The sequence below is a fragment of the Saccostrea echinata genome, unplaced genomic scaffold, assembly GCF_033153115.1.
Source record: "Saccostrea echinata isolate AGI-Se365-2 ecotype Australia unplaced genomic scaffold, CSIRO_AGI_Sech_v1 ptg000086l, whole genome shotgun sequence".
Classification (NCBI taxonomy): Eukaryota; Metazoa; Mollusca; class Bivalvia; order Ostreida; family Ostreidae; genus Saccostrea; species Saccostrea echinata.
Genome location: NW_026889835.1, coordinates 1,179,742 through 1,206,763, shown reverse-complemented (window position 1 = coordinate 1,206,763; position 27,022 = coordinate 1,179,742). Strand labels below are relative to the sequence as shown.

The 27,022-nt window shown below is 33.3% G+C and overlaps 1 protein-coding gene across 1 annotated transcript in view; it reads right to left on the bottom strand.

Moving 5' to 3' along the window:
* Window positions 1-26,724, bottom strand: part of LOC133176972 (uncharacterized) — a 68,129-nt gene extending 41,405 nt beyond the window's left edge. Inside the window, exons 1-12 of the mRNA XM_061312043.1 lie at window positions 26,624-26,724; window positions 25,739-25,842; window positions 25,476-25,616; window positions 24,799-24,980; window positions 24,542-24,715; window positions 20,230-20,397; window positions 19,479-19,700; window positions 18,952-19,070; window positions 18,621-18,768; window positions 11,552-11,670; window positions 11,315-11,462; window positions 4,173-4,233 (exon numbers count right to left, since the gene is read on the bottom strand). Of these exons, the coding sequence (XP_061168027.1) occupies window positions 4,173-4,233; window positions 11,315-11,462; window positions 11,552-11,670; window positions 18,621-18,768; window positions 18,952-19,070; window positions 19,479-19,700; window positions 20,230-20,397; window positions 24,542-24,715; window positions 24,799-24,980; window positions 25,476-25,616; window positions 25,739-25,842; window positions 26,624-26,695 (1,658 nt within the window). The 5' untranslated portion in view covers window positions 26,696-26,724. The remainder of the gene's footprint in view (window positions 1-4,172; window positions 4,234-11,314; window positions 11,463-11,551; window positions 11,671-18,620; window positions 18,769-18,951; window positions 19,071-19,478; window positions 19,701-20,229; window positions 20,398-24,541; window positions 24,716-24,798; window positions 24,981-25,475; window positions 25,617-25,738; window positions 25,843-26,623) is intronic.
* Window positions 26,725-27,022: the final 298 nt, after the last annotated feature.

Below are 27,022 nucleotides of genomic sequence, written 5' to 3'. Positions count from 1 at the left end.
TAGATGATACCTGCAGCAGCATGTTGTTCTATCCTTTTTCCTTGCAGATCGGACAAAATATGGCTTACATTTTTCAAATGTTCTCTGTGAAATCTGAATTTCAGGATAATGTTGGTTAAAAGACATGAACAGTTCACTCTGTGTTTTTTCTAGAATTTGAATAGCATGGCTACAGTAAGTTTTTGGACCTATTCGGACACGCTTGACATCAGTTTTATTTCCAGTGTGCCGCGAATTTTCAGGTAGACACCAAAAATCATATACTGTTTTTTGAACTTCTTCAGTTAGTTTATCTGACCTTGTTTTCCTTTTTGTAAACTCAAAGGATGATTGTTCTGAATGTAAAACTCGTTGTCGGATTCGAACACCCTTTGAGATCCTTCTAACTGGCATTCCGAGTTTTCTCGCAAGGTCAACTTTCGCCCTAGATTTTTGAACTAATGGTCCTGATACAGATGCAGCTAGAATGTCGACGACTTCCCGCGACTCATCACTCCTCTTAAATTTCACCGAATTCAAGAAAGATTTCACATCCTGTATAACCGATTCATTCATTTCCAATTCTTTGCGTTCTTCCGGTGATGGTACAACCTTTCTACGCTGTAGTTCCTTAACCGTGGGTGATTTCTTTGAGGACAAGTACGCCTTTACAGTTGCAATACGTTTTAGAGGTGTCCCAGGAAGAGCTTCCTTTAACTTTCTTATTGCACGGGATTTGCTCATTTTATTTTGAAATATTTGTTGTTCCTCTTGTGTGAGCGGAAGATTGTGTTGCTTGAGTATTTTTTTCTTTTCTCGCCATCGTCTTTGTTTCTCTGTGTTTTTCTTGCGTTTTTCTTCCTTCTTTAATTTCTCTTGAATCTGTTTACTCTTAAGGACTGCCCTACTTTTCCGCTTTCTTTCTGTAGCTTGTTGTCTTTTTTCACGTTCTTCCTCTTTTTTCCGAGCAAGCCTCTCTCTCTGCTGCCTCTTCTTTACAGCAGCTATAGATTGAGACAACTCCTTTGCTGGTCTCAATAATTTTTGTTTTTGTTTCCATTTTCTCTTTTGTTCTCTGCGTATTTCCTCTCTCTTTTCTTTGATCGTTGAGCAATTTGACATACCTGTACCAATATATGATACAAATTTTATAATTTATATGTAAACTAATATATTAAGGAACGATAAAAATAGTTATCATACAATATATCTATACATATGTCATCCAATAAGGAATGAAATTTGAATTTATTATTGAATGTTTCATAGACAACATAATGGCTGGGGGTCCTCTTTTAGGTACATGTGAAACAATATCATTTAAGATTACCCCACCCCCCAACAAGGGGAAAAATAAGGAATACTTTTAGATCAATTTTGTTTAGAGCCAAGAAGATTAAATTTACCAAATATGTTTAGAAAAAAAATAAGGGTTTTTTTATTCTTTTTTTTTTTAATTCTTTAAAAAAAAATGTAATCCTTAATTTTAATGTATAATATCTATGCTATCCAATCCAAAGAGCCGTAGGCACACCTGTCGCGGATTAAAATGGGGTCTCTGAGGAGACTTCACCCCGAAATATTTTAATGTAAAAGACTGAATAAAAGAGAGAGAGAAACTATTTTCTTCCCTTTACTAATGCATGTTTTTGAATGATAATAATATACTTTATTTCCAAAACATTTTTTGTTCTCGTCGAATTTTTCTGTCCTAAAAATTGTCTTAATTTGATACTTTTTACCCCCCTCCCTAAACTTTTTAAAGCCGATTCTGCATCTCTGTATATCGTACTGAATCGAACGGGACGGGAGCGTTGCTAGCAATTCAACATTGATAACACCATTTCTTTTTCTTAAAACACACTGAAGAATTAGTATATAGGCCTTAGTTTTGTCGACATGAAAAATTGCGCTGGTATGCATAATATATTGTTGTTTTAAATTGATTACCTTTTAATGAAAGCTATACATGTATTTCTTTGATTCGCTCCCTTCATATTGTCTATGACAACTGTATACAATAACCCCTTATAAACTGTTCATTTGCCACAATTCAGCAAAAACATACATTTATATCTAATGTAATCAAATTCATATTTGATTTAGATAGCAGAAATTTTCGGGATTTGAATTCAATTTGCCGACGGTAATTGGCAATATAAAAAAAAAATATGCATACCACGTATTGTTCCGATTTTTTAAAATTTAAAGTTTGTCCCATATCGTTATCTGTTTATAATCATACTGTATACGTAACGTGCGTCATTCCAAGGGCGGATCCAGAGGAGTGGTCAGAACCCCCCACCCACCCACCACCACCACCTCCATCTTTTTGCAGACAAAACTACACTTGAGAAATGAACAAAAGCCTTCATAAAAATTAGTATGTACTGATGAATTGTAAGTCTTAAAACTTTCCCATGTCTCCCAAAGAGGAAAAGGAAATGTAAATGGGATGTAGACTGTAAAAACTGTCTAAGCAGTCAGGTTGTGAATTCCCTCTACCCCCCCTCCCCCTTTCATTTTGTGCATCCCCTCCATTTACAATTTTCTGGGTTTAACAATGAATGTGTTGATGTGTCTTAATTAAGGTGAATCTAAACCGTGAACATCTGCGCTTTTTTGTCGCGAGACGTCATAAGTGCAGATCACGTCAAAATCCTGTAGATAGACAAATTAGTAGAACAATTAAACTTCTTCATTAATTCATTGAATATCATTTCTGTTGCAAAACAAAGGAACAGGAAAGTCTAATATGGGTATAATTTTTAGAGAATAAAGAGTTTTTTTGAAAACTTATCAAGTGTTTGAAATAATTGTTTTCAAAGAGTACGAGTTCGGTACCATAGCATTTAAAATCACAGAAAAAACATTAGAAACACTGTCGAGGACATTTGAGTAGACAGAGATTCAGTTAGAATTTCGTATCATATTTTGAGACAAAAAACGTTTTGGAACCAATTAATAAAAAGCATAGTAGGAGATTATAGACCATGAGTAAAATAATAGGAATTGAAATATAAATAAGTCTTATAAACTTGGACTAAATAGGGCTAGTTTATATTATGAGACGCCATGAAACCGTGAAAGATTTCCTGTGACGGACAAGTAAAAACATGCGAAATTCCACATGAGCTATTTTTATGCATTGAAATTCATAAAATAATGTTTAAGCAGATCCTTGATACACTCCTTTCAGAATTAAATTGCATATTTTTTCTGAAATTTATACGACGGACTAAAAAAATCAAACAGTAAGGGTTATATGGAATCACAATGTTTAAAAAAAAACATAACGTGACATAGGGGTTTTATATGATATGAGTTTCAAATAAATGCTAAAACGTTTGAAAAGGATTTAAAAATGAACCTAAAATTTTTCAAGAACTCTTGTAAGCATCTGTTTTTGATAGATATTTGTGTAAATCAAATTTCCAGTACTTTAAAAATATACAACACATCTCCATAAACACCCTTACCTGATCAAACTTTGAATTTATCCCCTCTTTTTTTTCCGAAGTCTACCTTCTATCTTCATGCGTTAAAGGGCGTATTCACTCAGATCTAACGATTTTTACGTCAAATTACTTATGATGTCATAAAGACGATGCTTTTTCCCGCCGACTGATATAAAAACTATCAATATTACAATTTTATAAATCGCTCATATATGTATTACAATTTTGAGTATATGCCTCAAACGTTACCAGTCTACATGTGTGTCTATGCATAAATATCAAAGGTATTAATATCTTAATGTAGATAAAATAAAAAAATAATGACATATTTCCGAGTTTCAAAAGATTTTCTAATTTATTTTGAAGCAAAGTACTCAAGAGGTATTATTTATTTACACAATTATAGAGTAATGCATGCCGATATTCTCATTAGAATGAAAATCAATTCAAAGCGTCACCAACACAGTGCGTAACGATATTTTTCTATAAACCATGATGTGATAACTATTCTTAAGATTAAGATACCACAAAATTGTTATCGGGAAATGTAAGATATGAATTACCAATGGATATATACCTTGCAGCCTTTTTTGTTGGTTATATCTAAAATATTATACTATAATGTCCAACATATGATAGGAACGTCCTAAAACTTCACTTACTATAGTCTTGGTTGTTTGATTAAATGTTTCATATGTTTTTTTTCACATTAAACAAAGCACAAACAATACTTACACGTCTTCGGTACTTGAGTGGCAAAAAAACTTGTTAACGGGACAATCAATCTGTGCTGTTGCTGAAATTTAGATTTACTAACTCTGTTACATGTTTCATGAAGCCAGAGTAAGTTTTAATCAATTGATTCACAGACTTAATGACACCATCCAGACGTTTGATGCAGAAGCAATCATATTAGAGCCCATACTAAATGCATTATTGTCTGTTCTCTGAGACTCCTTGCTATCATCAATAATTCATTTTCTGTATTTTAACATTTACTCAGTAGGTTTATAGTTGCACACTGAGTCACTGATTTGCTGTTTTATTAGTGTTAAGCACATGTACCTATACATATAGAGTTCATGGACACGTGATGTACTTTGAAGATACCAGCTTTTGCATCCGAGTATTTGGTCCAGGATTGTTTTCGTTAACATAAGGGTTAATAGGATGTTTCTAAGGTCAGACCACACGTTCCTCAATAATATATCATTTTACCCAAGAATTTGTCATTGAAATATTGCTACTTTAAAAAGTTTATTCACCAAAAAAAATGAGGTACCTTACCAGGCATTTGTGCAAAATACCAGAGAGTAGTGTTTCCTATATAATTTTTTTGGTAATCTTTTGAATTGCCAATATTACAAAATTTGATGTACTTCTTTTTTAAGACATTTTGAAAACAATTTAGAAATCAAAAGAGAATGACAATCATGATTAATTAAGGTCTTCCGTTTCCAACGGAAGACCTTCTACTGATTGTGATGATTAAGATTATTCTTTTTTTTTTTTTTTCCTAGACGCCAACTTTGACGCTTCATATCTTCCTCATTCCTAAACAGATTTTGTTCAAATTTTCAGAGCTTTTAGACTTTACAAAACACTGTCAGAATACCGTAATACAATTGGGAAATTACCTTCTGTTCACGAGTTATTCCCCTTTGATTGAATTTTGCATGCCTCCGTTTTCCAGACAAAGGCTCAGAAATGGTTATAATTGGAGCACAAAACCCTTTGAAATTGAAAAGAGGAAGCATTGAAGTTGTGCACATCGGTTTTTGTTTTTTGATTTTTGCATTAAAAATGGCGCTAGAGAGGGGTCAAAAGTTAGAACGCGGAAAACAGCAAAAAATTTGACATATTTTCCTTTATATCTTAAAAACTAGAAATATTTTGTTAAGACATGTAGAACAAAAGTTGTGCATAATTGCAAGGGCTTTCATATTATACTATTTAAAAGGGGCTGGCCCCTATGATTAGGGATCTTGGGCCCTTAAAAGTTTTTGCTTTATAACTCAAAAACGGTAAATATTTCGATCTGGATCTTGGGAACAAAATTGTTCTTTTACACTTTTTTGATCTAATGAAAATGTTGTTTTGTTCGAGTATACCATGGGTATTGCGTAATAGGTATTAGAAAGCAGGCCAGGTAAACAGGTAACGTTTTTCATTCGGCAAGGAAATCAGACCTCTTCATGTGTATAACTTAAACAGACTTGCTATCAATAATATACCCTGCGGTATTTAATGTTAATTTTCTTTTAAATAAGGTTTAAAACGTGGTTTATGGTTCACTATTAAATTATTTATTACAACTAGTCTTTCTTTTCTTCTTTTTTAAATTAGATTAATAGTGTTTAAAAGCGGAGAATATTAAATCTATCTTTCTACGTTTATTATTACAACAAACTTTGTAAGTGATTTTAAACTGTATGCATTGAATAATTCACGATCATTAGCTGTATGCATATTACGGTCTCCATGTTCAGCTCGATGTTTAGTTATGTAACCCAACGCGCGAATCCCACGCTGTTGATCGAGGTCACCAGTGTACTAGCCACCTGTGGCCATAAACAAAGCTAGTATTTGTGATCGCGTATAATGTAAATTTTGTACAAAGAGCTATTAATTAATGGAAAGTTATGTTTTTAATTATATCGAATCAGTAAGATTACTTTACCGATCTTTTATAATCTTAATTCCAAACACTGGTGCATAAAAATCATTTTGAATTTTAATCGCTGTTTTTGTCTGTTCACGCAACAATACATTTAAAAAAAGTATTGCTCTATCCCGTGTTGTTGTATTTTAATTCATCTGCAATTGTAATTGAATGGGGGCTTCGGTAAATAATTGTAATTACTACGCATGCTACGCACATATTATTTTTACCATCACTCTTGTGAATGTCCATTTATTATTTATAAAATTAAATAAACATTAACATAAATAAAAATTCCTTCAAATATACATGTACTATAATTCAAGTCTTTGTAATATAGCAAACAGTTTCATCCATCTCTGCCGCTTTGTGTCTTAAGTGTTGTAGTCCAGTCCTCGTTTACATACACGTTGCCACAGAGAGCCGCGGGCACCTCGATGTTGAAATACATTGTGTACTCTGATAGTTGCTCTACACAGCACAAACAACTAACGTGTACATGCAGTGTAGTAATTGGCAAAGATTGTTTGAAAAATATAAACTCGCATGTGTTTGCTACGAAGCATTCATTTTAAAATTTCATTTACATGTAGATACCTTATAAAGAACAAAATAAAGTAAATGTATAACACCCAGAACAATGGTTAAAAATTAAAATACAAATATCGTGTGCTCGGAAGGGAAGATGGCTTGAAAGGGTGTGTCTGTGAATGCTTAGATCTAGCAACACACTTCGCAAAGTTAAGCATACTTGTGTCCAAATCCTTTAAAAGTGGGGACAATCCCCAATCCTTGCACCCTTCCTTTTTGAATCTAAAAATATATACCATACTGAGAGTTGTATATAGAGCGGGAATGTTATTTTATTAGTCCTTAAAGGCACAACTTAAGAAATGACATAATTTTTTTTTAGATAAGATTGTTTCGCGATACAGCTGTGATAAATCTTAGGAACTTCTAAAGTTATAACTTAGGCATATCTTAAGATATGTCTTACGACATAACTTAGGAAAGGTTTTTGAAACAGGCATGTCAAGCATTCAGTCAGATCTATTACGACGTCCATATTACCATATAAGAGAATGAAATTTTGTTTTGTATATAAAGTGGTTATTACAAATATGCGTGTTACAAAAATGTATGTTGAACAAATTTTCAGAGCTTTTAGACTACAAAATTTTTCAATTAATATTAAATAAACTATATACATAAAATAATACTTTTAAACATACAATAATTCACGCCTTCTTACAGCAGACAATTTATTCCGCTCTGTCTCTGTGTTTAACTTCAAAATTTGTAACCCACTCGTCGTTCACACGTGGCCGCAGAGATTAGCGAGCCGCGGTCATATCGAAGTTAAAATGCAATGTGTACTCATAGCGATTAATGGAAAATTGTGTTTGAAATCATTTCAAATCTTAAATATTATTTTATTTCACTCTATCTCACGCTTATTTTTATCATTATTTTATCCGCCTGTGTATTTATTCATTTTAAGTTATATGCATTTTAATTGCCGACTTAACCACTAGGTTTGCAACAATTTATTTTTCTGTCTCATGTTTTAAACTGCATGTACACATGCATAAAAATTGTAAGTGGAGGTGAGTCAGGTGACGTTTTCAATTCTCGGGAAAATCGAAAATTAAATTAAGCACTTCTAAGTTTGCATTATTTGCTACCAAACTTATAATTGTATTGTACAGAATGATATACTTGTGCATTTCTTTTATTTCGTCGAATAAACAGAATATCCCAATACACGATTTTACGGATACATGCTTGTAAGTACATGCAGTTTTACATGGAAGAGCGCCCAAACTAAATACATCCTGAGCTTTCAGAATACACGTGCTTGTGTACAAAGCAAATGGGTAATTCACAGATAAGGAAAAACACAAAAAACATGTCTCCATAAATTAAATACACAATCGCAATGATGTTTTGATTGATCAGCATACGGTTTTTTATCCTTCGTCCATGCATTTCGACTATACGGAAAAAGATCCGATTCAGTAAAATTATAGCAAACGAGGTTGAAAATTGTCGGACTTTTAATCCAAATTAAAAAAAAAAGTGTTGGTCCTTTGAATGGCAATATATCCGAATAGTAATTAAACAGCTTATCAAATATATCACGGCGTCCATATAAGGATGAAACTGTTTGGTAAATAAAGTGGTTCTTACAAATATGTCACAAATCTTAAACATCTAAATAATTATTTAATTTTTCTAACAAATACTAATTTGGTTCTAAGAAAGCTACGCAGTTGTATGCAAATATTCCAAAATAATCTTTCATGTTTAATGGACTGACAGGTGATCAAATTTCCTCTAATCACGATACGTACCCCCCCCCCCCCTTTAAAAGAATACAATGTTTTTCTTTAGAGCCGAAAATGTCAATCGGTTGGTTTGTTCAGGTACGTATACATATAGGTGAGGGCTGGTCCGAGAGAAATCCACAACCTACATGTATTTTAAAGTAAACCAATAATCATACGCGACATTTGTTATTCGCGAATCGTCAAATGAATGAAAAACAAGGTCTGCAACGATTAATATCTGTGACTAAGCTTTCCTATTTTATAAACTTTTTAAGGTCTTTTATTTTATTTCTAAAACTTAAAAAATGTAACGATTTAATGTGTTCATTGGAGTGGTCAATCGCACATTGCATGAGCGTCGAAGTGTGTACTAATAGTTTCTTTGGGTGGGGGGAGGTACCATTTTCGGTGCATTTGATTTCCGGAATTTTGCATTGCACTTCCGACAATTAATAAATTTCACTTTTAACATTTATTATTTTCATTCCGGATTTTTTGACTATATTTCCAGCAATTTAATGTTAACAAAATAGATGGAATTAAAATTTTAATAGGCTATAAATGGTGAATGGCTGGAAATTTATACATTTTATAATGTACATGGTACTTACGGCCTTTAAGCAGTAAGGGCCGATGGAATACGGAGAAAATGATCAGCATTCCACAGGTAAAATGTTAAGGAAAAATGTACTTTTCCTTTGTGGAAAAGAGTGAAAGAGAATAATCTAAATGTGGAGACCACACTCTCTTTATTTGATACATATGTAGGTTCTGTTCTTCATTATGGATGCGAGATGTGGGGATTTCATAAAGCCCCACATGTTGAGCAAGTACATATTAACTTTTTGAAGAAAATTATGTCGCTTCGAAAATCTACAAATAACTTAATGGTTTATTTCGAATTTGGTAGATGCCCAATGTATGTTCAAAGAAAACTTCGAATTCTGAAATATTGGTGTAATTTGCTCAATACAAATAATTGCATTCTGCGGACATGTTATAAACAATTGTTATGTGAGTATGAAGAACAACAGGAAAATTGTACAAACTGGTTAAGTGCAGTTAGAAAGCGTTTTTAAAACGCTATTTGGTTTGAGTGATAAAATCCTTTAAAAAGAATATTGATGACAACCTTAATTCATCTGGAAAATCTGCAGCAAAATTTAAATTCTAATGAGTCGATTTCGACTTCTTTATCAAAATTGCTTTCCCTAAATTCTGTAACACTCGGAACTCGAGAGTTATCCGCTAGGTGTCGCTTCTGCATCACTTCCGTATAATTTCTACTTTGACATTTCCAACTCTTACATTTTTTACGTTTGACGATGAATACTCGGATTATTGTGGAATGCATAGGCAATTAAATAGCACGATTAAAGACAAAAAATGTCTACCGATACAAGATATAATAACATATTTTGGTGACATGTGTTAGGTATATAATATTTTAGGCCCGATATCCAAGAGGGGTCCGGTGTTAACAAATGGAAGTGACTTACCTTCTCTATTTCGTAATACCACGGGTATGATTTTTTAATAAAACATTAATTCTACGTTATTTTTTAGATTTTTCATATGGAATACATTGTAAATGTGTACTAGAAGATTAATTTATGGAAAAAGACGAATAAAAAAATATTCTTGGACCCAGGGTGTATATGGGGGGGGGGGGGGGGGCTGGCCACAAGCACCTGTGCAGCATTCAAGCTTAAAAGACCATTCAAACAATACAAATCAGGAGCAGTGCAAATCTTTTGAAATCAGAGGTAGAATCAAGTGCCATGGATCTGTCATGTTGTAAATTTTGAACTTACCGGTTGTCAGTAAATACAAAATTTACATGTCATGTTGTAAATTTTGTATTTACTGCCACCCGGTAAATTCAAAATTTATAGCATGAGAGATCATTTTCATGCTAGCACTTACCCCGACACGAGACCTTATACGATCTCATCCAAAGGACTGATCTCCACGTTTTACTACTTTTCCAAACTGGATATAAAACATTCTCAATGAATTTTTAAATCATTGTGTTCAGTTGAACCTAACAAATTATTCCAATTCGCTGTATGGTCTGAAAAAACATGGCTGAACTTATCCATTCAGAAACCAACAGATTGGGATTGCTCTAAACCAGAGTGTGTTATGGCCAAGGTCATTTGGTCGAGTCAAGGTCACTGACAGAGAAACTGTAATTTCGCTAGCGTATTTGTGTACTAGTGAAACATTGCTGGTATCATGCAGAGTGTGACATGGCCTTGAATCAAGTTCAAGGTCACTAAGGATTAGATGTTTTGACTGTATGTATGGACTAAAAGAACATGACGTGTCACTGTGAACTTTTCAAGTCGGTAACACACAGATTGGGTTTTATGACGAGAGTGTGTCATGGCTTGACGCAAGGTCATTTGGAATGTTCAAGGTCACATACATTCCTTTACAGTTTTTCCTAGCGAAATATTGTAAGTTGCTTCCCCTTACAAGATTGCTTACATGTATAACTTTAGAATGTGGCATGACCTTGACTCAAGGTCACTTCTTTCTTCCGCAGCTCCAACGGAAGACCTATTCGTTGCTTTGCAACGAGCTCGCTCTAGTTTTTGATATATTACGAAAAGGTACAAAACAGATAATTGAGGAACGTGTCGTCAGACCTTAACATCAGAATCAGAATAATATTTTTGCATGTCCTTGTTAAATTGCTTAATTGTTGGAAAAGACGGGAAGTAATAATTGCATGATATAACATTGTAAATCCTCAAAAAAATACAGTAGGAAATCAGTAGCTACATATATTATATCTTTCAAAACTAACCAGCACTCAGTGAACAAATCAAGCATATAACAAACATTGGAAGTTTACACGTGATTGAACATGTACTCACTAGTGGTAACTGGTGGTTCAGTTTTTGTCACTAAATCTGAACATTGGGGCACCACACAATAATCAAACTCATTACGGTTAACCCTCACCCAGCACCAGGGTTTGGTGTCCCCATCAGGATTTCTGCACAAATTGTGATTCCCTAATCCCTGAAATGTAAATATAGCAAAAACAGATCTATTTGTTAAGACGAAAACTGAATGTATGTTAAAAATTTTAACCATAACATAGCACCTACCTTTCCAGGGTGTGTTGCTGGGTTAACTTTTGAGGAAGATCGCCAGTTTTGACAGGTGTAACCCTTCTTTGTTTTGTTATAAAAACCCCTGTAAGATTCGCCATCACTAACATAGCAATCTACGAAGTATAAATACTTAAGAGAAAATCATACATCAGACTGTTTATCATTCCAACTACAAAGAGCATTGAAAAAGGAATTGGTTGACATAAACAGATATTTGCACATTAAAAACAAGATGTGTTTGTGAAACAATGATGCCCCGTATGGCAGCTTATGGTGAAGGTTAGAGTTTCTCAAATGCAATTCAAACTCCAGGTCAAGAGATAAAAAATGTTGGTACTAAAGAAAGATCTTGTTTCGAGGAATAAACCTGTGAAATATGAAAGCTCTAGCTCCAACCAATCAAAAGTTATGGGCAAGGTTAAAAGTTTTTGCAGACAAACAGTCCATTCAAACAATACAAATCAGGAGCAGAGCAAAAACGGACCTCTAAAACATCAGAGGTGGGATCATGTGCCATGGAGGAGTGAGCATCCCCTGCCGACCGGTGTCGCATAATTTACGTTCCGGGTAACTTAGCGTTCCGACCGAAACGCTAAATACCTATAATATTGGTTCCGGGCTATAATAAACGTTCCGGCCCGCGTAAGTTTGGTTCCGGCCATATTAAACGTTCCGGGCATCCAAGCACCCTTTTAAAAACTTTATTTATAATTAATATTTACAAATAATTTGGATTTTTTCTTTCTCTTAACGGGTTATACGATGCAGCAGGATTTACACGTATATCGATTTAGAAGAAGTCCCAATATACGGTCTTAATACATGTACCAATACTATAATCCATGGAATTGTACGTAATTATGTTGTTTCTTTGTAAAAAAAAGAACGCGAAGGTGTGAAACTTGTTTACATTGATATACCCCGTCATGTTGTTTTATGAGTCCCTTCTATCGATACATGTGCATTCATGCGAATCGCTGTATGTCACTTCCGCAATTTTAAATGAGTTTTAGGCAAAGGGCACCCCGATCAGCTGGTAATGCTAATAGATGAATTATATTTACGATTAAAAAAAATTATTGGATAATATTTTGATATCTTTATATATATTTTTTCAAACACCCATTGCGTTTTTGTAAAGCCAACTATATAATTAAATCACATTACGTGAATGAACATAATAGGAGATGTGTGGGCGACGGACTTGCAAAGGTGTGAATAGACATTAATTTCAGCGGAAAATTTATAAAGTATTTAATATGAAGAAAAGCAATTTCCTGTAATAATTCAGTAAAAAATTTTGTGGATTTTTTTTTCTCGGATAAAATTTATTTTTTAAACAGTCAATGTAATGCCAGCAAAATATGACGAACTTTAAAATTTCTAAGATCCCGATTCTAGCAAAGGTTTCAAGGTCACGGCTAAAAACTATTGAATAAAACTCAGCTCATTTTTATTTATACAGGTAAGTGCACTTATCAGCATTTGTAATAATAACTCTGAAGAGGAAATGTAATACAGATACAGATTTGTATTTTACAATCCTGAGAATAAATAGTATTGTTAAGCCTGCGCAAAATCCTACCCCCCCCCCCCCCCCAACAGGGGGCAGAAAACTTAGCCCGACTGGCTAACGGAAGAGGCATAGATATAATTATATTTTACTTAACAATTTGTTGAATGTTAGTATGTATTTTAATTTCCGCTTAAATGTCACATTTTTCGCTAAAACGTCAATTTTTCCCCGCTAAAATTTTATATACCATGTATTCAGAACTCAGTTTTCAAAAGGCATATCTGAATGACATATATAAATAAACGAAGTTTCAAAACAATAATTATTTGGGAAGAAGAAGAGATTATTCTGTAATTCTGTTAGAACTTTTTTTCCGCTAAATGGAGTAGAAAATGGAAAATATCCCCCTCCCCCCCGTGAAACTAAAATGCGGCGTGTAATTTTCGTCAGTTTAAAACTGCACAGCTCCATTTCAAGTTAGACGAATTAGGCTTTCATCTTATAATCTTGAAAATGAGACAGGACGTCATAATAAAATACTTAGGGAGAGTGGAATGTGTAGAATGTGTTCAAGTGAACATGCGTGGATCTAAAAATATTTCATGGGGGGGGGATGAAATGAGAGTTGTTATAACGTACGAACGAAAACTTTAACTGGGAGGGGGCAGTGGTGAAGTAGAGGATGAATACCATTTTGTTTTAAATTGCCTGCATTTTGAAAAGCTTCTATAAAAATACGTCGAGAAGTATTACTGACAGAAGTCGTCTTTTTTTCAAATTTGTACAATTATTAAGTGCTCACAAGGTCCATGATCTCTGTAATTTTGGGACATATATCCATTATGCCTTTAAGTTGAGAAAAAGTTTTTTCTTATATGATATGGTAATTCTCCATGATATAATTATATATTACGATTGAGTCATCTATAAAAACTACCATACAATGCCATTGTGTATTATTTTGCATTGTTTGTTATTGTTGAAATGCGATAAGATATATGTCTAAAGCAATTGATAATAATATATTTTTAAGGCTAAAATTGAAAGATTATGTGTCAAAGACAGGGTTACATACTCACATTAAATACTGGAATTGTTTTAGATTAATAGTTAAAAAAAAAGTTCAAACGCTTTAACGTAAACGCATCAGGTAAAGTGAGTCGTAATAAAACACAAAATGCTCCTGTACGGCAGTCTTTTGTGAAGGGTAAAGTCTCTAAAGTGCAAGTTAAACTCTAAGGTCAAGGTCAAGAGATCAAAAATGTTGTTTTCCAAAAAAGGACCTGTATCAATGAAAATACTTGTGAAATATGAAAGCCCAAGAACCAACCGTTCAAAAGTTATATATGGCCAAGGTTATAGTTTTTAAAAAGTGGGTCAAACTCAAAGGGTCAAAATCAATGATACCCAGGGAAAGGACCCGTCACATGAAATATACATGTGAAATATAAAAGCCCTAGGATCAAATGTCAAAAGTTATGGCCAAGGTTAAATTAAAGTTAATTTTTTTTAATAGTTCAAACTCCAAGGTCAAGGTCAAATTGTTGGTATCCTAGAGAAAGTCTTGTCACTAGAAATACACCCGTGAAATTAAAATTACATATACTCTGGCTATTGTACCTGGAACGTCTATTATAACCGTTAACTTGGTCCAGGGTTATTTTATCTTTGTTATAAAGAGGGAGAAAATGAACAGGTAACAAATAACTTTGAAATTATACTCTTATATAAATATTGCATATAGTTGAATGCACCCCAAGAAAACCATTGTCAATCGAGGCGCAGCCGAGGTTGACAATGGTTTTCGAAAGGTGAAAATTTTAAATGTTAAACGCAACTACATGCAATATTTATTATATAATACTGAATTTTTATACAAATACATGTACACATAACAGTGTTGCATGTGCGTGGCTTCATAATTCAGCGGGTAATCGTGTTTTTTAACAAAATAATGTTTCTCGCCGAATCAGTTTTAACTAATTTACATGAAAGTATAATATCAGAAATTGTAACCCGGAACATTATTTGTGGTCCCGGGCTACTTCATATTCGTAATAAAGTGGAAAAGAAACAACCTAGTAACAAAAGATGTTTGAAAACACACAGCAATTGTAACCCGGAACGTTAATTATGACCATAATTTTAGTTCCGGGCTACTTTATCTTCGTAATAAAGTGGAAAAGAAACAACCTAGTAACAAAGATATTTGAAAATACTCTCAGCACTTCCAACCCAGAAAGTTAATTATGGTCATAATTTTGGTTCCGGGCTACTTTATCTTCGTAATAAAGAGGAGAATAAACAACCTAGTAACAAAGATATTTGAAAATACTCTCAGCACTTCCAACCCAGAAAGTTAATTATGGTCATAATTTTGGTTCCAGACTACTTTATCTTCGTAATAAAGTGGAGAAGAAACAACCTAGTAACAAAGATATTTGAAAATACTCTCAGCAATTCTAACCCGGAACGTTAATTATGACCATAATTTTAATTCCGGGCTACTTCATCTTCGTTATAAAGTGGAGAAGAAACAACCCAGTAACAAAGATATTTGAAAATACTCTCAGCAATTCTAACCCGGAACGTTAATTATGACCATAATTTTAGTTCCGGGCTACTTTATCTTTGTAATAAAGTGGAAAAGAAACAACCTAGTAACAAAAATATTTGAAAATACATAGCAGTTGTAACCCGGAAAGTTAATTATGACCATAATTTAAGTTCCGGGCTACTTTATCTTCGTAATAAAGTGGAAAAGAAACAACCTAGTAACAAAGATATTTGAAAATACTCTCAGCACTTCCAACCCAGAAAGTTAATTATGGCCATAATTTTGGTTTCAGGCTTCTTTTTCTTTGTAATAAAGTGGAAAAGAAACAACCTTGTAACAGAAATATTTGAAAATACTCTCAGCAATTCTTACCCGGAACGTTAATTATGACCATAATTTTAGTTCCGGGCTACTTCATCTTCGTTATAAAGTGGAAAAGAAACAACCTAGTACATGTAACAAATATGTTTGAAAATACTCTCCGCAATTGTAACCCGGAACGTTAATTCTGACAATAATTATGGCTCCGGACTATTTTATCTTCGTAATAAAGTGAAACAGAAACAACTTAGTTACAAAAAAGTCTGAATTTATTTTACTATTATCTTTTTATAAGGTGGAATACAATGAACAGGAAACAAAAATGTTTGATATTAGTCTCAGAAATTGTAACCTGGAATGATAATTATTTTAATTAAAAAAAAATGAATTTACCAGGTATAATTTTACATTTTTGCAGATACTATAATTTAAACTCCTCCCTTTTTTTGGAGGGGGGGGGGGCTCAGATAATTAACTAACATTTTTTTTTTTATTTTTGGAGCTGTTATAACCTCCTTTTTTTCAAATTTGGGGGAGGGGGCTGAGATTTAAAAAAAATGGAGGGGTGTTACATTATTGCCGCTTGCCTTTTGCCTACATGTATATATGTATTTTGAATTTTTTTTCTCCACAAATTTTGATATTCATTAAACATAATGGTATGTATAAAACGATAAAGTTTTAAAGTGTCATAAAAATTGTCATTTTCTTATTGTGTTTTATGTATAAAAAACACCAAGGAATAAAAGTTATTTCCCAAATATCTTAAGGGGTGGGTGGGTAGGATATGCATCGAAGTTACAGAAAAGTCCATTTCAAGGCCTTTAAAACATAAAAAAAAATCATTTAAAATTTGCTAAAACCTTGATTTTACTAAAATATTTGAGCTAATTCAGTTTACCTCACTGCTATTTTCACAATCAACATTGCTGGTCTTTACTTTTCATATTTCAACCTTGTTTTTTTTTCTTCCTACGGTCTTTAAAAAACAACAACAACATAATTTTCATTAATTACTTGTGTTTGTTCATTCTAAGGGAATAAACCATATCGTTATGTTTTCATGTTTGTTTCATTGCAGAATAAACCACATATTCCTGAAATAGCCATTGTTAATTTATCACAAAACTATATAACTATCTTCATCAGTGAATTATATTTTTTATGTTTGTTTATTTCCAATGGAATATAAATCATATTTTCATACCAAGTGATAATATCTATGAGGAATGGAAGCCATGTATTCGAGGCTCGACATAGTGGAATTTGCAACACTTGTAATATCATTTAAACAGAGAATGCATCTCTGTAAATACATATACCATTTTGTATTTAATTCTTTACTTTATCAGATTATAAAATTAAAATTTTCTGATCAAATTTATCTTTGACATTATGCTTCTTTCTAGGCTTTTGTAATCTCAGTCTAGTTTATCTTCTGTCCTCTTTACCCAGTAAATACCGGGTCTGAGTGCATTCAAGCGAGAAATTCACACCTGACATGCACTAAATAAACAAAGGGACTTAATTTGTATGCATTAGATAAACAAAGCCTTTCTTGCGACCAAATTTTATTCGGTGTATATGTATCAGAAAGCGTATTTCACGATCTTTATACTTGGACTATTTAATTCATTTATTTTTAAAAATGGTTGTACAAAAAGGGCATGACGCCTTATAAAAAGAACATTGCGCCACGTGAGAATGGCATGCCGCTGCGCCATGCTTAATCCTCGAGGAAAAAACTACTTCTATGATTCAGTGTAGAATGAATTCTGGCAGATAATAATTGAGAGATACCGCGATTCGAAGATTGCAGCCATGGCCGGAACCACACTTACAGTAAAATCCGGAACCAATATTATGATTTTAAGGTTCCGGCCGGAACGCGAAGTATCCGGAACGTAAATTATGCGACACCGGTCACACCCGCCGTGTGCTCCTTATCATGATCGGGAAATAACGAAAAAATTCGTCGACAATTCATTGTATAAATAATGGCCTAACAATTAGTATGAAAAAGAGCAATCAGCATTTGACTTAATGATAGATTGTATTTTCTGACAAGGTCATTATATCGACCATAGAACTTACTAAATGATGACTTTAAACGAGATTGTTGATTTGACATAATTTCAACAGTGAAATACTATAATCTATCCGCTAAATGAAATTGATATTTTCACAGACGTTATTTCCCAGTGTGTAAATATTACAATAGTGTTATTTTCAGTGTGGAAAAAAATAACTGCAGTGAAAAATTCTCTAATTTTGAGGAAAATACACCCTATAAACAGAAAGAATGAATTTACTTCTGACACTGGATAAAACATCTAAGGTATATTTTAATTGTTGTAAATTCAGTGTAAAAATGATTTAGAATTTCACAACTGCAAACATGTGACGTCATAGCCTACGTAACTGCGTTACAAGAGACACTTTATAGGTGAAAGAGGCAAAAGGAAAACCTTAGAAAATGTCAATAATAGACAGAAAATTCAATGTTTTACAGTTTAGTTATGGAATTAATTTCACACGTGAGACGGAATATGGTCATACATTTCATTGGTGCTTTCCATGTGTGCATGAAGTATAGATAAAATCCTGTCTTATTCGTGAAATAGCCTAAATTCCATATCTAACAATATGCCCTACATTTATCTTCTTACCCTCATTAAAAGAAATGGCAGGAGTAGTCTGAGATGGAGAACATTTTTGTACAGAACAGTAAGCAAAGCGATTACGATCTGCATCCACCCAACACCAGGGCTTTGAACTGTTGTCAGGGTTACGGCACTTATTATGATTTCCTAAACCCTGAAATGAAGCAATGAATACAAAATAAAGATCATACGCATTTTGTTTTTTTGAAAAAATCATCTAATGCCTCCTTTAATGTTAACCTAAACGTTCAACAATTTTTTTAAAGAAAAACAGTGTAGGTTTAAAAAAAATTTGAACATCTTTGCATCCTCTCTAGGCAATTTGTTTGGACTTAACCATTCCAGGATGAGTGTTCCCATTGATGTATGATGATTTGGACCATTTCTGACAAGTACTCCCAATTGTTGTTTCTGTCTGATCTCCTCTATAAGTCTCCCCATTTCCGAAGTAACATTCTATGATTAATAAAAAAAAATATTTAAGAATGGTTTCATTTAAAATCCTAAGAAATAACGGAACTTGATCATTGGTAAACACATTTATTAGGCATGAAGTGTGGAAGAATCCTACATTCCAGATGATTAGATGAAGAAAAAATATGCATTATGAATTCTATGGTTCTTACTTGTTTTCACCCATCTTATATAGACATACCATTTTGTCATTATTCACCCTTCTATATCAAATATATCTGATTTATTCCATCACAAAATGACTAAATTAATTTCCTAACTTTTATTCAGTTACTTTTGCTTTATTTGTGTGACTTAAGAAATAATTCTGATTTATTGAGTCGAAGTCTTCAAAATTTAGGATAAAGGATCTAGAAAGGATGATTAATCATTAATTATGGGTCAACTTGCCATCAGATTGTCTTGTACTGGGTTTGTCCATCTTCCGCAGTGGTTTCTCACATATGAATCCAAAGGCGTATTTCTTGTTTTTCCTGCATTTGATGTCATCAAAGAAATAAAACTGGACAGACGTTATTGAGCCATTTGGATGTAGGTATTGATGGGCTAAGCCTACACAGTATTCACCTTTCTTCTTGGAGGGCTGTCTATTGTAATTTATTGGCTGCCAACCTTCAGGTAAAATTATGGTAAATAAGTCAAGCCGTTTAATGAACAGATTATATGAAAATCGTCAAATTAGTTTTCAAAATGTATATTTTTCCATGGGCAGGTTTATTTTATTTGCTAGCATTTTCTAGTTGATATTAAAGCCATAATAATTAAAAGAAGAAAAGTTTTCATAAAATTCACTGTAATGATATTTTGTACTTGCATCACTGTTAGATAGAATTATAATGGAAAATGTCGATCGATTCAATTTTTATCAGGTTTTCTACCGATGTTCACAACCTTGAAGGTAAGTTTTTAAATAATAATTCTGTGTAGTGTGCACAATAATCACGTTTTCTCACGTCTGTGGAAAAAAAATAAACACTGATTCCCAATATTTCGTTTTTAGCTATTGCACTTACTCGTATTTTTCAAATAATTTTTAGGACCTTTTGAATTTTCTTTCCTCTCAAGTCTTAATCTTCAATAAAAAAAAAGATGAAGATAACGATTAGTGATCAATCAGACCTATTAAGTTATTCCACTATACCTGGAAAGAACCCGCTGTAAGTCATATTGGATTTGATTGTTTGGAGGGTTCCTTTCTTGTTTTTCTTCTTTTTCTGTCCTCTTATTGATTCCTTTGGAATGCGTAATAACTTTTCCCAATACCAGCTTGACTTTTTACGTTTTCCTCCAATCATCCAAATGTTGATGTCTGGTGAATATTTTTAAACGTTCTTTAATGATGAACGTACAACTGCTTTTAATAAAATGAACACGCTAAATAGAAGATAGATAAGAAGAAATTGTCACTGTAAATCCATTTTCTATATTTCTGTGTATAAAAGTGAAATCACCCACACCACTGATATTTCATTGCATTAGAAAATGGCCATATAATTGATAAGCTTAGTATCAGAACAGGCAATTTGTGAAACAATTGCTTGTTTCATGAGCCCTTGATGAGATTTTATGTGAAGATAAATAAGTCTTGTAGTAAAAATTTTATGACTTACTTTGAAAGAAAAGAGATTTTTAGCTCTACTGGTCAGAGACCAGAAGAGCTTATGCGATAGTAATGTGTCCGTCGTCCGTCCGTCTGTCTGTCTGTCTGTCTGTCTGTCCGTCCGTCTGTAAACAATTTTTCAAAATGCTACTCCTCCTACAGTTTTGATCTGATTTCAATATAACTTGGCACACAAGTAGACTACACTAAGATACATAATTCTGTGTATCGGTTTTTGATTTCGATGATCGATGTTGCCATGGTTACTAAAAATAGAAATTTCTGTGAAAAACATTCAAAATGCTACTCCTCCTACAGTTTTGATCTGATTTCAATATAACTTGGCACAGAAGTAGACTATACTAAGATGCATAATTCTGTGTATCGGTTTTTGATTTCGATGAACGGTGTTGCCATGGTTACTAAAAATAGAAATTTCTGTGAAATACTTTCAAAATGCTACTCCTCCTACAGTTTTGATCTGATTTCAATATAACTTGGCACAGAAGTAGACTATACTAAGATGCATAGTTCTGTGTATCGGTTTTTGATTTCGATGAACGGTATTGCCATGGTTACTAAAAATAGAAATTTCTGTGAAATACTTTCAAAATGCTACTCCTCGTACAGTTTTTATCTGATTTCAATATAACTTGGCACAGAAGTAGACTATAATAAGATACATAATTCTGTGTGTCGGTTTTTGATTTCAATGAACGGTGTTGCCATGGTTACTAAAAATGGAAATTTCTGTGAAATACTTTCAAAATGCTACTCCTCTTACAGTTTTGGTCTGATTTCAGTATAACTTGGCAAACAAGTAGACTACACCAAGATACATAATTCTTTATATTGATTTTCTGATTTCGATGAACATTGTTGCCATGGTTACTAAAAATAGAAATTTCCTTGAAATACCTTCAAAATGCTACCCCTACAGTTTTGGTCTGATTTTAGTATTACTTAGCACACAAATAAACTACACTAAGATACATAATTCCCTGTACCAGTTTCAGATTTCGATGAACAGTGTTGCCATGGTTACTAAAAATAGAAATTTTCTTGAAATACTTTCAAAACGCTACTCCTCTTACACTTTTTGTCTGATTTCAGTATAATGTGGCATACAAGTAGACTACAGAGATACATAATTGGTGTTATTGTTTTTTGATTTTGTTGAATGATGTTGCCATGGTTACTTAAATCAAAATTTCTGTAAAATTATTTTAAAAGGCTACTCCTCCTACAGTTTTAGTCTGATATAATAATAAATCTTGCCACAAAAGAGACTAAACCAAGGAACATCATTCTATTTATTTCTGTTGCAAAGTTTCAAGTCCAAGTGCTACTTTTATCTTCCTTTATAAATACAACCAGTAGAGCTACAGTCTCGTCAGAGACTTCTGGTTAGACTCTTCGATTATTTCACCTACAAAATTGCTTAAAATTGGCAATAAAATTGAAATACTACCATTGCAGGTGCACAACGGTAAAGGATTTGCGGTCACTGAGTGGTATAGGGTGTGCTGTTGCCCAGTGGTTGCTCATTAGTAGAGGTTTTGCATACCATGTGGAAGTTCGTAATTTAAAATAAGGAATTGGCTTATCTTTAACTTAAGATATCTGTTAATTCGTAATTTAAAATAGGGAAAAGGCTTATCTTTTACAAAAGATATCTGTCAATTTAACACTATTATTTATATAACCGTGTTGTAAACTATGAAAACAACGAACAGTCTATCTCATAAATCCAGTAAACAAAACGAATCGTGAACACCTGAAAACACCAAAGGTGGAATCAGGTACCCTGGAGGAGTAAGCATTCCGTGTCGACCGGTCACGCTCGCCATGAGCCCTGTGTATTGATCTGGTAAACGTAGTTCTCTGTAGTCAATAATAACCTAACATGTCAGACGAAATACGACCCAACGATAGGTTGTAATTACAAACTTGGTCATTATAATGACCGTAGAATTTGAGAAAAGCTGATTGTAAGAGGGGTTCTTGAAATCCTTGCAACATCAACTTATTTGTCAGTAGCTTGCCTTGGTTTAAAATTGGTCATGCTCTTGCATATGGAATAAGTTGGGAGACATAAACATCATATGCAGCTGATGTTGGAATATTGCTACATAAAAATGGGAAGTTGACGATGGAAAAGCTTAAGTCATATCGTTTGTCATACAGTTAAGTTGTTAGCTGGCCCTTATTGTCCATAGTCAGTAAACAATCCAAATATGAAACAGATGTGGCAGACTCTGTAGAGTCTATTATTTCGAGTTCACTTGGATATATCGAGTGGACGTATGAATGAAAGTACATGTAATTATTGTTATGGCCTAAGTGATAAGTCGATATATCTAAGTGTTAAGTTGAAGGTCACCGCAAGAGTTTGAAGTTTTTGAATAAATTCTGCTTCACAGGAATATAAAAACAGATCGGCTAATAAAGAAAAACAATTGGCGTCCAAATTCCAAAAGAATATTGGAAGACCTGGTCTCCAAAGACTACATAGATATTGTCAATGACGAACTCCAGCATCTTTTTAACTTTAACGAAGTAACTTTGTAGATGACAAGTCTCAAGATATATAAAGGACAAGATAGGTTAAGACCTCTTTTTGGCCCCTGGTTTGGAGGGTCTTTTAGAATGATGCAACAGTATATCAATAAAAACTTCTTGTCACCCCTGCCACAAAATTAGTATTAGTTCTAAGTTATGGGATACACAGAGGTCACAGGTAGGTCAGAAAATATGCCATTTTCCGAATTTTCTCATTTTTATGCAAATTTTCATTGATTTTACAATACATTTTGTTTCAGAAAACATAGAGCACAAGCTTGCCTATCTACCAAATTTATTTATTCCATGCACTAGTATCAGATACATCTTATGTATAAAAATCTCAGATAGGCAAGCCTGTGCTCTATGTTTCCCGAAGTGAAAAGTATCTCAAATTTGAAGAAATTCCACCAGAATTGAGGAAATTCGGGAAATTGTCCTACTTTTGCACCCTCTTGTGGCCTTCATGTAAGCTTTGAAATCAAAGTTAGTGCTGGTTTTAAAACAAGCATCATTTTAAGTTCCTAACTACAAACTATCACAATTTTAACTGTGTTCTGATTTTAACATCAAATAAGGGGCCACATACGGCCGTTACCATACGTTGTCCTTTACGAATTTCATTTTTACTGAGGATGTTAAAAAGCCTGTGGTCCTTTTCACAAAAAATCTTACGACTAAGATGAAAATTTCATTACTCTGTAAGTTTTTGAGTGATAGAGATATTTATTTTTTTCTATAATATTATTGACAATGTTGTCTAATGTAATTGAAAAATAAGAGTTTTTGTGATCTAGTACAATGTAGATACTTGTTGGAGAACGGGAAAATTTTTGTCTTAGTTGTAAGATTTTTTGTGAAAAGGGCCACTGCTTTTTAATTTATCGTGAGGAATGGTTGTAAAAAGCATAGTAAAGTCCTATGTTTTGATGCTACTGATGTTTGAAGGGTTTTGTGCGAACTTGTTATTCCCTGATGAGTTTTTCGTTAATTGAATCACACTCTCTGTTTCTTTGGTACAAAATAAATTGAAGAGAATTAAATTATCTAACAACAACTACTAGTAACATTAAAATCATCTTCAAGTGATTCGGCTTACTTAGTACTTATATAACACAGGTAAGTACACAATAGAGTGTTTGCTACTATAATGTAAAATAAAAGGCGAAATGCTAATAAAAATATTAATCCTAAATTTCGAAACCAAAGCGTTTGAGTTTATTATCAGTCACACGTAATCTATTAAAACCGTCTTTTTATCGCTTTTAGAAAATTTCATGCTTAATCCTACCCTGTTCTACTGTATGAAGAAGTCGAGATAGGAAGTTATGTTCTTCAATGCTTTCAATGTTGGTTAAATGACCGCCCTCCATGGAACAGATTCTACCGGCCTTGCGATAGCTTTTGGCTGTGGTATGTAGCTTGTAACAACCTTCTGTGCCTGCAATCCAACCTTCTTCACATCCTGTGTGTATAAAAATTCTATCAAATTCTCATGCTACAAATGTTTGGTTTTATTCAATCCATACAATATTTGCTCTCGATTACCTATGTTTTCCTTGCAAGCAACAGAGGCCAATTCCCTGGATGTACAGTCATGATAAATACTATAGGGACAAGATAAAAATTCTTTTTCTTGGCCAATACAGCCCACTTCATCCATTAGTATATCGCTTGAATTCCATGGACCAGAACCAAAAAAGGACTTGTCAAATACCCTCTCAGCACCCCTGAATTAGGATTTGGAGAAAATATCAGTTTCAACACATGCTGAATACAATTATACTTCTTATCATATTCGTTTTATTTCAATGGTATTGAATTATCATTCCTTGTGGCTTCTTTTCATTGCAATTTATTTATTTGGTGCAGTGACCAGGATATTTCTAAATTCCGCAGTTTAATTTATGACTTATATATAGCAACAAATAAGTTGACTACAGGTGTTCTCAGCACTTCGACGTCATATTAAAAATATTCGATAGTATGGCACTTACGTTATATTTGAGTGTATTAAGTAGTATTGAAATTATATTTTATACACACTATGAACTTGTTTTTATTGTACTTAATTCATTTGTTATTTAACAATATTTTTTGGAAGTTTGCCGCCGTACACTATACTTTCACTGAAAATTTTTAATGCTATTGTATTAGATCTGACATTGTTAAACAAACTGTCAATGGAATCAATTTTTTTTTTTGTAATCTAGAACGCACGCTACCTCGTAAACCCCATTTGTCTACAGGCCACGTGACCGTCCATGATATCCAGGTTGTCATCACAGATTGGCCCCCATTTCCCGCCTCTGTTAACTTCAAGGCGACCAGAATGGTACAATGACCAATTTCCGTGGTTACCAAACCTTAGATAAAAGATTAATAGCTCAAAATTATTCCACTGGAATTGAAAATTAATGATTATTTTTAATGTTCTAATCCAATTTTTTGGCACACATACGCACACACAAACATAATTATTACGTACCTCAGCCTTTGTAATGTATGAGGGGCCGTCACATTGACGTTCGACGCTCTATTTGCAGACTTGCCCCTCCTACCGAGGCCTTGTCTACGTTTATTGTTCTTTTTCTTCAAATAAAAGACAGAAATGATTATATTTTTTTAAAATTTGATATTTATCAATGTCACATTTTACATCATACGTAGCCCATCCTGAAGGACTATGTTCACTTTCAGTCCAAACTGAACCCTTTCAACTGTTTCTTCAATAGAAAAATAAGTATAGGCATTCTTTAAAAATCATTTTTACTTTCTTCGTGCTTTAATGTTCAAAAAAAGTTAAAAGATATATAACGTGATCAAAATCTGACAGCAAAAATAGAAAATGTGTGATAAAGTATAAAGTATTTTCCTCGGATTCACTCTCTACGTAGCTTGATTATGCTCATTGTTTGATTTGTGCTTCCTCATAGGCATACTTGAATGAAGAAGATTTGGACTGTAATAAGTAAATGTTTTTCTTACAATCGTGTAGTCTTCTTTGTAATTAATATGATTCATAACTTTCCCAGAATTACAGCATACTGACGTCACATGTCTAATCAGAATTACCTCTGTTTCTATTCATATGTAAGAGATAGAGTTATATATACAATGTTAACAAATGTAATGCCTCCTTATAACAATAAATAAGTTGTGTAAGAAGTGGCATCCGTGAGAAATACTTCATATATGTGAGTTTTAATCTTAAATCAATTATATCCAACTTTCACATTTACAATATTGAAACTAACATTAACCTTACGTGTAACTATATACAGTACAATAAAATTCCTTGTACACGCTCACAAACTAAACTTGCTAAAAGATTTACCGACGTGCATGAAATGTTCTTATTTAAAGATATTACCTCATTTCCTCGACAGAAACCTTCTTCTAATAAAAGGAAAATTACAAGAAATGCGAGTGCCGGGAACTTCATGTTTCACTCTGAGTCACCTTGTCGCTAGTGATGTTTTTATAATGATCATCTCTTCAGATTGAATCATAGGAAATCTGGACACTCCAAACCACTTAGCTAGAGACTACTTATCATTTTCCTTATTCATGACTTGCATTTAACTGAAGAGAGAGAGAGGGAGAGAGAGAGAGATTCCGTATAGTTTCTGTATTATTTTAGACAAACATATCGTATCTTCATGTTTTCCAACGGTTCATATTCCCGTCAAAATATGATTAGGTCATTTTTTTTTGCTTGTAAGAGCCTTCAATCATTCAGTAGATTGCGTGATTATGTTTCTATTTCGCA